Source organism: Capricornis sumatraensis, chromosome 4 (genome assembly GCF_032405125.1).
Source record: "Capricornis sumatraensis isolate serow.1 chromosome 4, serow.2, whole genome shotgun sequence".
Classification (NCBI taxonomy): Eukaryota; Metazoa; Chordata; class Mammalia; order Artiodactyla; family Bovidae; genus Capricornis; species Capricornis sumatraensis.
The window spans coordinates 148,648,183-148,661,483 of NC_091072.1; the positions used below are offsets into that span (position 1 = coordinate 148,648,183).

The 13,301-nt window shown below is 52.0% G+C and overlaps 1 protein-coding gene across 1 annotated transcript in view; it reads left to right on the forward strand.

The window, feature by feature from the left end:
• ANO2 (anoctamin 2) overlaps nucleotides 1–13,301 on the forward strand; it is a 334,097-nt gene that overhangs the window by 259,537 nt on the left and 61,259 nt on the right. The window contains exon 16 of the mRNA XM_068970582.1: nucleotides 4,049–4,244. Coding sequence (XP_068826683.1) covers nucleotides 4,049–4,244 — 196 coding nt within the window. The remainder of the gene's footprint in view (nucleotides 1–4,048; nucleotides 4,245–13,301) is intronic.

The window sequence follows — 13,301 nt, forward strand, 5'->3', positions numbered from 1 at the left end:
GGGCTGCATTTTGTACTCTTTTTGTTGACTGCGAGTATAGCTGATGAACAATGTGCTAGTTTCAGGTGGACAGCAGAGGGACTCAGCCATATGTGGACGTGCATCCATTCTCCCTCTATGGATCAACTGTTGATGACGATGATGGCTTTGCCATGTATCTCGCGGACCTGGGACCAGTCCCATCGCTGCTTCTCGGTCCTCGTTTTGCTTGTCTGTGAGATCAAAGGCTGGATGTGCATGATCCCTAAAGGCTGAAATTCCTTAGTTTCTACCATGATCTAGGAGCTGGGTTTGTAGTACGTGCCTTGTGAGCTTGAGCAAATCACTTCCTACACCTGTCTCCTCACCTGCAAATTGATCCTGGCATGGGGTCGGTGCTCTCCAAGCTCTTCCCACCTGAAAACTGCAAATCTCAAGGTGTTTGTGGGAGACACTGAAGGAGAGGTTCAGAAGAATGGGATGGAAAATCGAGACCAGGGAAGTTGGGGTGGCAGAGCACAGCATCTGGAGGCTGAAGAGGGGCATGAAGGTGGAGCCAAGAAGGAGGGAGGGTGGGGAAAAAGGGTGCCCTGAGTGAGTGGAGCAGGGCCTCTAGAAGAAGAGGAATCTCAAGAAGTGAGGATTCTGAGCCGGTAGGTCTAGACTCGTGCTTGTGACTTGCCTGTTTCTCAAGCTCACAGGCCAGACCGCGGGGTCCAAACCACACTCTGGGTGACCAGGAAGCATGCTCTGTCCTCAGCTTGGTGACAGGGAGGCCTCTTAAAGAAGGAGGTAGAAGCTGGTCTCCTCCCCACCCCTAGGGCCCCAAAGCAGGAGATGATTTTCCCATGGCTGTTTCCCCCCATCCTCCCTGCACACCTAGCCCTAGGTGCACGCGCGCATGCACACATACACGCTCTTCGATGCCCTGGCCTCTCCACTTTTCTGCATCAATGCTTCCATCACTGGCCTTCACTGCAAAAGCAATTTTGAGGGAAAAGAATCTCACAGCACGTTTTCCAGGCCCTTGCTGTCTGGCGGTGACGATCCCAGCGGAGAGGGAGGTGGGATGTCTCTGTTGTTGGTGGGCGGTGATGTCATGCCCAGGTTTCCCCACGTCCAGGGTCCTCATCCGTCCCTGGTCCTGGAGGCTGAGATTCTGCCGCCCTGCCCCCACCTCATCAGAGGAGGGGCCTCCCACCGAGTGTTTTTCTCATCTAACCTCTCCTCCACCCTCACACACACACACACACACACACACACACACACACACACACACACACACAGCCTCCCTCTCCCCAGGGCTGCTGCCATCCTGCCTTCCTTACAGAGGGGCCCCCCTTTCTCACCATCGTCCACAGACACATGTTTGTAAAGCACACGAGGATGTGCAGTACGCGGCTGAGGCTGTCACCAGCGCCCCCGGTGGCCCGGGACTTCTGCACGTGGCCACATCTGCAACTCATTCCGCAACACAGCCCACCCAGGTGTCATTCACGGGCTGCAGGGGCCAGAGGCTCCACCCCCTCCTCCCCCCTCTCCACCCCATCCCCCTTCCTCCCCTCCTTTCTAGGGAGGGAACACCGCAGTCCAGGGCAGTGCGTTTTCTCACAGGAACCTTTCACCTGGCTCTTTCTCCTCCCATGTTTTCCATTTCCTTCTCCCCAGCCAGCATCCACCCCTCCTTCCCCACCCAGAGGTGATGTGACTTGAACCGCCTCCTTTTGCAGAAAGAATTCAAGAAAGAAGACTCCACTGGATGGAAAGGAATTAGAGCCTTGACCTCAGCAGGTCGCACACCTAGCCCATCCCCTCCACCTTCTGCCCCTCACATCCTTGTGCTTCATGGAAACGGCCCCTCCTTGACTGTGATGGGAGGGGAGAGGGACTCTCGTTGTTCTTAGGTTCTGGAAAAAGGAAATGGGGCTGGCCCTCCAGGTCAAGTGGCTGGTAAACTTTCCTTCTAAACACAGTACCCAGAAATCTCTGTGCCAGTTGTTGTCTGTTGCTGTTCAGTTCCTAAGTCTGAACTCTTTGCAACCCCATGGACCGCAGCTCTCCAGGCTTCCCTGTCCTTCACCATCTCCCAGCGTTTGCTCAAATTCATATCCATGGAGTCAATGATGCCGTCCAACCATCTCATCTGTTGCCGGCTTCTCCTGCTGCCCTCAGTCTTTCCCAGCATCAGGATCTTTTCCAATGAGTCAGCTCTTCCCATCAGGTGATCAAAGTATTGGAGCTTCAGCATCAGTCCTTCCAATGAATATTCAGGGTTGATTTCCTTTAGGATTGACTGTTTTGGCCTCCTTGCTGGCCAAGGGACTCCCAACAGCCCCCATTTAAATGGCCTGGTAGAGTGATGCTTTGCTCACCCTGAGGACCAAGAGTCTAAAATTCTCACCCTGGATTTCTTTCCCTTTTTTCTCCTTCAAGCCACCTTCCTGTACCCACCCTCTAAAGCTCTGCCTCTAACCCTTGTCAGCTCAGACACCTTCAATGGCTCCTTGTTGCCTTTCAGTAAAGATGTACTTTATTTTATTTTTGATTTCTAAACTGACTTGGGAATTCTTAGAATATTATTTGTTCATGTGTTACATGTTATTTGGCTGTGCTGGGCTCACTCGAGGCACACAGGATCTCCATAGCATCACGCGGATTCTTTGTTGTTGTGCATGGACTGTCTAGTTGCGGCTCCTGGTCTTCACAGCTCCAGTGGCCCCCTGGTGGCTCAGTGGTAAAGAATCCGCCTGCCAATGCAGAAGACGTGGGTTCAGTCCCTGGGTCGGGAAGATCCCCTGGAGAAGGAAATGGCAACCTGCTGCAGTATTCTTGCCTGTGAAATTTCATAGAGGAGCCCGGCGGGCTACAGTCCATGGAAAAGAGTCGGACACAACTGAGTGACTAAAATAAACAAAGTGTGTCTTAGCAGCTGCAGCACTCAGGCTTGGTTGCCCCTTGCCATGTGGCATCTCAGTCTGCTGGGATCAAACTGGAGTCCCCTCCATTGCAAGGCAGATTCTTAACCACTGCATCACCAGGGAAGACTCTAAAGATGCACTTTATATCCCCTTCTTCCACGAATTCTTCCCTAGCTCCTTTGTGCTGTCAGTCATGTTCACAATTACACTGTTCATTTGATACAACTCCATCACTAATTATTATTTAGTATTTACTATGGTTGAACTTACCCCCATAGTAGAGTGCAAGCTTCCCAATGAAAGGAATCACAACACCTGTGTCCTACACCATGCATTCAGGGTTTATCTTCTTTTCTTTTTTTACATTTTTATAGATTAGCTTTCATTTATAAGACTTCTCAATGATAAAGAAACTTCCTGCCAAATAGGAGATGTGGGTTTGACCCCTGGATCAGGAAGATCCCCTGGAAAAGGAAATAACAACCCACTCTAGTATTGAAGAAGTGAAGTGAAAGTCTCTCAGTCATGTCTTGACTCTTTGTGACCCCATGGATATGCACTCATGGAATTCTCCAGGCCAGAATACTGGAGTGGGTAGCCTTTCCCTTCTCCAGGGGATCTTCCCAACCCAGGAATCGAAGCAGAGTCTCCTGCATTGCAGGCGGGTTCTTTACCAACTGAGCTATCAGGGAATCTCTACTCTGGTATGGACAGAGGAGCCTGGCGTGCTGCAGTCCATGGGGTCACAAGGAGTTGGACATGACTTAGAGACTAAACAACAAATTTTACAATTTCTTGTAATTGAGAAAATTTTAAACTCTATGATGCTTTACAATTTCCAGAAGTTTCACACACGTGATTTAACAGAATTGCATAATAACTCTTCTCCCCACCCCTGTATTGCCCCGCCCCCCACTGGTAACCTTACTCTGTGTGTGTGTGCTTGTGTGTTATAGGCCATTTGGAATGTAATAGCAGGGAGAGACATTCTCTCCTGGAAAATGCCCCCGTGCAGGAATTTGCATGAGTGTCTGGGGTTGGCAGTGCCTTGTCGTCCCCCAGGTTAGCACTACCCGATGTGGCACAGAGTCTAGCCGCCGGTGGGCAGCGGCTGTCCACTGACCCGTGACTCTGCCTGTTTTCCCTAACAGATCGCCTTGACCTTCTCCATCGTCTTTGGGGTCATCGTCTATCGCATCACTACTGCAGCTGCTCTTTCTCTCAACAAGGCCACACGCTCCAATGTCAGGGTGACAGTGACAGCTACGGCCGTCATCATCAACTTGGTGGTCATCCTCATTCTGGACGAGATCTACGGTGCCGTGGCCAAGTGGCTCACCAAAATCGGTAAGGAGTCGCCGCCTCCCACGCTCCCCTGGGACCTCCTAGGGTGCGGTCAGTTCAGTGTGTGCAGGGTTTCTGGTGGCAGTGACCCAACATAAAACAAAGAAAGTCCAGAGCCCTTGAAGCGGAGAAATGAGAAGGTGCAGGGTGTGTCCTTGGAGGGTCTCTGCCCAGGCAGGAATCCTTCCTGGAATATTCTCCATCAGTAGTCCCCCGGCCCAAGCTGATGGCCTCTGTATCCCCCTAAGAGCAGTCCTGGGGTCTGTTCTTTCTGCTTCCCTGGTGGCTCAGTGGTAAAGAACCCACCTGCCAGTGCAGGAGATGTGGCTTCCATCCCTGTGTCGGGAAGCTCCTCTGGAGAAGGAAAAGGCAGCCCACTCCAATATTCTTGCCTGGGGTAATCCCATAGACAGAGGAGCCTCCAGGTTACAGTCCATGTGGTCACAAAGAGTTGGACACAACTTAGCCACTGAGCATGCTGTTCTTTTTAGCCTAACCTAGAAGCAAAAGGGCTTCAACACTTCCTGCTTAAAAAAAAAAAAAAGCAGAGCTCTCGTTCTCCTTATTTTCCCAGCAACATTTAGAAAGTTGGGAAAGTCTCTTGATACTTGAGCCCAAGAGGGTCTTATCTGCCCCCATATTGTCAGAGGCCCCCACAAATCCATGCATTCCCCAGGCTCTGAGCAGACTTCAAAGGGGTGTATCGGGCTTCCCAAGCTCCCAGCCAGTGAGAAAAATGCAGTGGCCTCAGCGTTCAGAAGTGTCATTTGAGCCACAAGCTGCTGTTGATTGAGCACTACTTTCTGGCACTTGTGCTTCTTGGATGGGACAGGGCGGGGAGGCGGTTGCAGGGAGCTGAGACCCTCTCCTCACTGTCTTTATCCTGGGTGGCCTGGAGGCATCTGTTTCCCTCACTGAGTCCAGGGACCAGCGGTCTCAGCCTCTCAGTAACCTCAGGGGAGTGGAATTCGTGAAGGGATGTTTTTAATGTGCTATCAAGTTTGGAAGTGGACACTTGACTGAATAACCCCCTCTTCAAGGGAGCCTTTCCTGGGGGTGCAGAGAATTTCAGAAAGGTTTTACTGATGGCAGTGACTCTTTCAGCGCCTTCTCTGGCATGGCCTGTTCTCCTGGTGGGCAATGAATTTGGTTTCTGTGTGGGATGTAGGCAATTTACCGTTTGGCTGTTCTGCTGTCTTTGGGCATGTATGTGTTTACACAGAAGTATTATAGGGGTTCCTTCATATGTTTCTTAAGAAAAGTAGGCAGAGAATTCCACATTAGTGTATTTGCTGGTGATTCCATGGAAATGCTTAGGATGAGCCTTCCATGTCTCTGGGGGCTCAGGGGAGGCTCCACGTGGGAGCGTCCAGTTGGAAAGCTTGGAGATCAGTGGACATGGACATTAGACAGGCATGTGCAGGGGAAGGAGGAGAGGAAGGTCCCCGGCAGAGGAAACAGAATAAGAAATCCGGCAAGGAAGGGGAGATTCGACAGGAAGTAGCGCATGGGCTGGGCTTGTACGATGGGTAGAATTGGGGGACTTAAATGTGAGAGAGTTGAAGGGGCAAAGCTCAGCAGATGGAAGAGAACAGGAGGTATGTCCCGGATGCTAAGGGGAGCCCACGTGGTGGTGCTCCAAGTTCTGGCATGTCCAAGGCAGAGCGTGGTGTCCCACCAGGCCCAGAGACTTGGCTCAGCCCAGATATTTTGGTGGAGGACTTTGGATGTTAAGTTGAGAACTCTACTGATGATGGAAAAGTATTTGCTGAAGTTCAAGGCAGCAAGGGGGCAGGAGGGCGGGTTACCAGGTGGTGTGGTGGTGAAGAACCTGCCTGCCAATGTGGGACTTTGTGTTGGATCTCTGGAGTGGGAAGATCCCTTGGAGTAAAAGATGGCAACCCGCTCCAGTATTCTTGCCTGGAATATTACATGGACAGAGGAGCCTGGTAGGCTACAGTCCATGGGGTTGCAAATAGTTAGACACAATTGAGCATACACACAAGGGGCATCCGGTAAAAAGTACCATCCTCCTGGCCTAATTACTGAACCTGCTGAGAAATAAGGCAAAGACAGATGTAGACAAAAGCCAAGTTTCACCTTTAAAGCTGAAAAAGGCTACACGAGAGAAAGCAGCTTCACAGGAGAACTAAACAGGCTTCCTATTCCAGGTTCCAGACAGAGTGATGTCCCCTGGCAGGCAGCAGTGGGCGGGGAGAAGGAAGGAGTGAGCAGAGAGACAAGGCAGGGACTTAGCTAATCACACTCCCCTCAAGCGGGGAAATGCCAGGAGTGCCCCCTTGTATGCTCCACTCATGGGAAATCTGTCCCGTCCCCTCTGCCATCATCCCCGTCTTTCCCAGTATAGACCAGTGCCAGCGTGCTAAGTCGCTTCAGTCATGTCAACTCTTTGCGCCCCAATGGACTGTAGCCCACCAGGCTCCTCGGTCCATGGGATTCTCCAGGCAAGAATACTGGAGTGGGTTGCCATGCCCTTCTCCAGGGGATCTTCCCCACCCAGGGATTGAACCCACATCTCTTACGCCTGCTGCATTGGCAGGTGGGTTCTTTACCACTAGCGCCACCTGGGAAGCCTGTATTAGACCTGATGAGGCATTGCCATAGAATCTCAGTTGCACACTACAAGGGTGTGTATTGGTTCTCACTCATGCAGCATGGCAGGGCAGGGTCTCTGCTTTACACAGTCACTGGGGACCCAGACCACTGGAGGCCACGTGGGCACCTGTTAGGGATAGAGAGTGCTGGAAGGTCATGTGGAGGCTGTCACAGTGGTGGACTGTTCATCACCTCTGCCCTCAGCATGCTGGCTAGAAGTGGCCTGATCAGGAAGAGGCTGGAAACGTGTGGAAGCTCGTGGACATTCCATGACCAAGAAAGGTCTCTGCCACTCACTCCAGCCAGGCCACACAGCTCTGGAGAACTGCCCTTCCGCCTGACATCTCAGTTCTCTCCTCCCCAGCCTGCTGCCTGGTAGATCTTAGCCCACGCTTGTCAGTGCATTTATAGGTGAAATACATGTCTCTTTTCACTCATGCGTTCAGATTTTTTTTTTTTTTCAAGGAGTACCATCAGGCAAGGCATTCTGTAGGCCACAGGAGAGGCTAAAGCAAGCTTTTATGCATTCGTGGTTTCAACCCTGCCTGCTGACCAAAGGATTTGAGGAAATGTGAAAATGAGCCAGGGACTTCCCTGGTGGTCCAGTGGCTACGACTCCACACTCCCAATGCAGGGGGCCTGGGTTGGATCCCTGGTCAGGGAACTAGGTCCCCCCATGCTGCACCTAAGATCCTGCATGCCACAGCTGAAGGTCCCATGTGTCCCACCTAAGGCCTCGTGCAGCCAACTTAAAAAGAGAGAGAGAGAGATGAACCAGGAAAATGCAGACTTGCCATGATGCAGGAGTGACTGGAAGATGTGACAGAGAGATCCAAAGACAAGAGCTGTTCTTATTGGCAGAGTTCACACACTAACGAGACACCCAGAGCAGGGTGGCTGGCCCACCTGCCGGCAGAGGTGTGGTTTCAGAGCCCCCAGGCCTGCAAGGAACCTGAAAATGAGAATAAGGCACCTGATGGAATGAGGGTCCTGCCAAGCTCAGAGGCTCCCTCTGCCTTCTCACGCTGAGTTTAATGCCTACCTGGCATCCCACCCCTGGTCTCCTGGTGCATGAGGAGGTGGTGACCATGTGCTTTGCTCACCAGGTGCAAACAGCTGGGGTAAACAACCTCAAGAGTTCTTGAGTGTTTCTTGCAAAGCTGGGCAATGGAAGACCCATTCCCTGGGAGGTCCCTGGACAGGCCCCGGTCTAGGCCTAGCTGAGGTCTATCGTGCCACAAATATTTATGACAAAAGACAGAATTTGTTAACTGCCTTGAGTGTGATGGATGGGCTCCACAGTGATAGATAAAGACAGAGATTGTCTACCTGGTAACCAGGATAACAGCAGTCGTGGGCTCGGGCGCAAGACACACCATCATCTGGAGGCGACGAGGTCCTGGTGGTTCAAGGACTGAGCAGAAGCCTGCGGTTGGGGGGCGGGGTTGCTAGGGAAACAGAGATGCTTTGAGACCTTGCTGGCCAAGGCACACTGTGCTATATGTGTGGCCTGGTTCAGCAAGCATCAGTCCCTGATGTTTGTGAGTCTCAGTGAACAGGCGGGGCAAGGACTGTCTTAGTCCCCAGTGATGTGTTCCTTCCTGGAGTGGTCACAGGGTGTCCCGGGGACAGGATCCAGTTCCTGGTGGAGGGAGGAAGCAAGAACTGGGAAGGACCAGGAGGGGCTTGGCATCTTGGGAGGCCATGGTCTGAGGCAAGACTCTGGGGTCACCAGGAAGATCAGCTCAAGGACAGCTTCTGTCTCAGTCTGTTCTGGCCGCTATAACAAAAGACCATGGACTGGATGGTTGACAAACAACAGAAACTCATGCCTCAGGGTTCTGGAGTCCAGGACAAGGGCACCAGTGTAGACGGCTCCTGGTGAAGGGCCTCTTCCGGGCTGCTGATGGCTACCTCCTTGCTGTGTCCTCGAGTGGTGGAAGGGGCTGGGAGCGCCGTGGGGTCTTTTATAAGGGCACTCATCCCATTGCTTGATGGCTCAGCGGTAAAGAATCTGCCTGCAATGCAGGAGACGAGGGTTCGATCCCTGGGTTAGGAAGATCCCCTGGAGGAGGGTATGGCAACCCACCCCAGTATCCTTGCCTGGAGAATCCCATGGACAGAGGAGCTTGGTGGGCTACAGTCTATGGGGTCACAAAGAGTTGGACACGACGGAGCAATTAACGCTTCCAGTTTTACAATCCCATTCCTGAGGGCTCCATCCTCATGACCTAAGCACCTCCCAGGGTCCCCACCCCCTCGTACCATCACCTCTGGGGGGTTAGGATTTCAACTTGTGAATTTAGGGGAACACAGACATTCAGACCACGGCAGCTTCCTCCGTGGGTCAGGGCATGGGGCGCACTGTGCCCTAGATGGCAAGCTTCTGAGTCTGCCCATTGTGGAGCAGGATGCCCAGGGTCTTGTCGTGACCCACATGGGCCTGAATCTGGCTTGGCCTGGAAGGGGCCCCCGCTCATCCTCTAGTTGCGGGGACGACCTCTAGCTTGAGGCTGAGTGAGGAGGGCAGGGTTGACTCCAAGCTTCATGGCTGAATGATCCAGCTGCCATCAGCTCGTCTTCATCAACATGGTTCCCCAAGTCCAGCTCCTCCAGCTCCTTCTCCTCTTTCTCCTCCTCCTCCTCCATCCTGCCTCCTCCCTCTCCTCCTCTTCTCCCTTCCAAACCTCTGCCTAGTTCTGCATTGTGTGTGGGGCTACAGATTCCTCCTTACACTTCACCAGGCCTCTCCTAGTTACAGGGTCGGGCTCACTGTGTGTCCCTGACACACAATTATGGTGTCGGATCAAAGCCTCTGGTTCTTAGGAAGAGGCTGCATTTGTGACTTGTTTAAATAGCACTGGTACCCTGCTCTGGAGCATCGCTATCCTGGGGGCAGGGATGTGACGGAAGGAGGGAGAGGTGAAGAATGGATTTGATTTCCTGACATTCGTTGTGTTCCTGGCAGGCATTGTACATACAGCGTTTCATCCAATTTTCACAATAGCCCTTGGGCGTTTCCTTCGTTTTATTTATGAGGAGTCTGAAGAGGTTTAGAAACTTCACCAAGGCCCATGGTTAGTAGTGGCATGTGTGTATAGACACACGCACACACACACACATACACACACACCCTGTGCTGAGCTCTGCTTTAAGCACGTTATATATGTTAGTATATTGAATCCTCGGAACAGCCCTGAGGGCGCGGTGGTCTTGACCCTCCCACAGGCCCAGGGGCCTCTGACTGAGCAGTGAGGCTTCTGTGTCCTTGCTGAGACCATAGCAGTCCACTGTCCAGTAATACATAGCTGTCTTTTTGCCTCGGGGAATTCTAAAAGTGCAAGGAAAGGAGAATGAAATGCACCAGAGGTTCCAGAAGATTTTAAAATCGATGCACCCACCCATGAGGATGGCTGGTTGCAAGGCATGGTTGGGGAGGCGGGAGGGGGGCAGTCTCTGGGGATTAGGGAGGAGACAGTGGGAGCAAGCCCCTCACTCCATGCAGGCCCGCAGGCAGGAGCAGACCTCTGCAGGCTCACCAACTTTGGGGTCCCACTTGCTTTTTAAATGAAAAAACTTTTTTCTTTGAAGAATTGAAGTCCCACCAGGAAGTCCTGACTCTAGAATTGTGCGTCCGGCTCTAAGCCATCCTCCGCACAGGCTTATCTGACCGCTAAGGAGAGGTGATCAGGAGGAGAGGAAGAGGCAGGGGAACCTCAGTACCAGAGGCCGCCCGGGCCGCACAGGTTCTTTAAAGAGGAATGTTGTGGGTTTACAGGAGTGGATCTAATTTCCCATCAGATGTGGACAACGTGTGTTTTCAGAGCGCAGGGTGGAGGGCTGCTGTATGGGTTCCGGGCACCTGTGCAGGGGGAACCAGCTTCCCCATAGCTGGAGTCTGCACAGGAGTGGGCTTTCAGAACAAGGACACGTGTGGATGCGTGTGGATGTGTATATATGCGTGTGGGTACACGGGAATACATGTGGATGCGTGTGGACACGTGGGTACATGTGGATGTGTGTGGATGTGTATATATGCGTGTGGATACTTGCGGATGTGTGTGGATGCATGTGGATACATGTGGATGTGTGTTGGTGTTTGTGGATGCATGTGGACACGTAGATACATGTATGTGGGTGGGCGTGGATGTGTGTGGATGCATGTGGTTACATGTAGATGTGGTGGATGTGTCTGGATATGTCTGGATATGTAGATACATGTGGATACATGTATGTGGGTGGGCGTGGATGTGTGTGGATGCATGTGGTTACATGTAGATGTGGTGGATGTGTCTGGATATGTCTGGATATGTAGATACATGTGGATACATGTATGTGGGTGGGCGTGGATGTGTGTGGATGCATGTGGTTACATGTAGATATGGTGGATGTGTCTGGATATGTCTGGATGTGTGTGGACACATGTAGATGTGTGTGGATGTGTATGCATGTGGATGCATGTGGACACGTGGATACATGTGAGTATGTGAGGATGCGGGTGGGTACATGTGGATGTGTGTTGGTGTGTGTGGATGCATGTGGACACATGTAGATACTTGTGCATGCATGTATGTGGGTGGGCGTGGATGCGTGTGGATACATGTGGTTACATGTAGAGGTGGTGGATGTGTCTGGATATGTATGGATGCGTGTGGACATGTGTAGATGTGTGTGGATGTGTATGCATGTGGATGCAGGTGGATGTGTGTTGGTGTGTGTGGATGCATGTGGACACATGTAGATGTGGTGGATGTGTCTGGATATGTAGATACTTGTGGATACATGCATGTGGATGTGTGTGGATGCATGTGGTTACATGTAGATGTGGTGGATGTGTCTGGATATGTCTGGATGCGTGTGGACACGTGTAGATGTGTGTGGATGTGGATGCATGTGGATGCATGTGGACACGTGGATACATGTGGGTATGTGAGGATGCGGGTGGGTACGTGTGGATACATGTGGAGGCATGTGGATGTGTGTGGATGCGTGTGGCCGCATGTGGGCTGGGCTGGGACCTAGGCCTTCCTGGCAGGGAGACTACAGTGCTGGTAATTTGAAATCTGGCCCGAGAGGCAGGTCTGCTGGGTTGTCTTCCTCCTCTGCCACCATCTCCTGACTCCCTGGGTGGCCTCCTGCCCGTCACATGTGGGGGGCCACGGGAAGGGTGTGGCCAGAGTTGATTCTGCCATTGTCTGAGGCCCCCTCCATGAGGCGAGCAGGAACTGTACATTTTGTCTGGGAAGCCGAAAGATGGTGGGGGGCTGCTGCTCATAATGCAAACGACGTGAGCATGCCTGTAGCCCGAGTTTGTAGAACAATTCATTCCAGTTACGTGGAACTTTTATTAGTAACACTGCTACTTATAATAGTTTTTTTTTTTAATAACTGGCAAGAATTCCTTCCAAACTTGAGCTGTAGCTATGAACATCATCTCTTTCATTTTTCCAGTTAATCCCCGAGCACTCATTTCTCCTTTTAGCAAGAAGCCCGTTCGTTCCTCTCCCTCTTTTTGAGTTTTCTAAGAACCCAGCACCTTAATCCATGAGAAGGAAGGGAGTAATCATGCTCTGTCAGCCAGGTTTTCCCTCCAGGCCCCTTCTCCCCACCTCTCTGCCGAGGTCTGTGACCCGAGGTTCAGCAGATTGTATCTTGGGCGCCCCAAACCCAACTGTGGGCTGGGTTCAGCTGATGGGAAGCAGTGGAAGGAGCTTACCTGGTAGAGGAGATGGAATTGGGGCCATTTCTCCATGATTCACCCTCACCTCTAGCAAAACTGTGCCTTCATTAACATCCCTTCCTCTGAACCTTCTGGGGTGAATTCTGTTTCCTGCTGGGATGCTGGCCATTTAAACCAGGTCAGGTCAACATCCATGCTTAAACAGGGACATTCCCTGGAGTGTGACCAGCCCTTCATTCCCATGTCTCCTTGCTACAGCATGTTGCTACAGGATGTTGGCCTGTCCCATCAGACAGGGAAGGCTGGACCGCTGTTGAGCTGGTCCTGCCTCACCGCAGGTCCCGGACTGGCCACTGGGCTCTTCAAGGAAGCCCGGTCCTCTCCATCAAGGGTCTACAGCTATGGGGGTGCCCTGCTTTCAGACATATAACACCTGTATCCCCACCCCCATGCTGTCTTCTGTCACACAGACCCGGACTCCCTTCTCCCTGGAAACCCAACCTAGCTGTACAGCCTGTCTTCGTAAACTTTCAAAACACAGTAGATTGGGTGATATACCTCATCCCAGCTCTCTATGAGGGAGGTGACCCTCAGTGACTATACGATAGGGGTACTCATCACCCTAAGTGATGTCACTCCAGCCTTCTAAGAAAGAGGGCTCATCAGAGATGTTGAGGTAACTTGGTGGAGCCTGTTTCACCAAAGAAGAGAAACACGTGTACACGTGAAAGGTCTAACAGAGTGCCTGCTACACCATCTCCTGA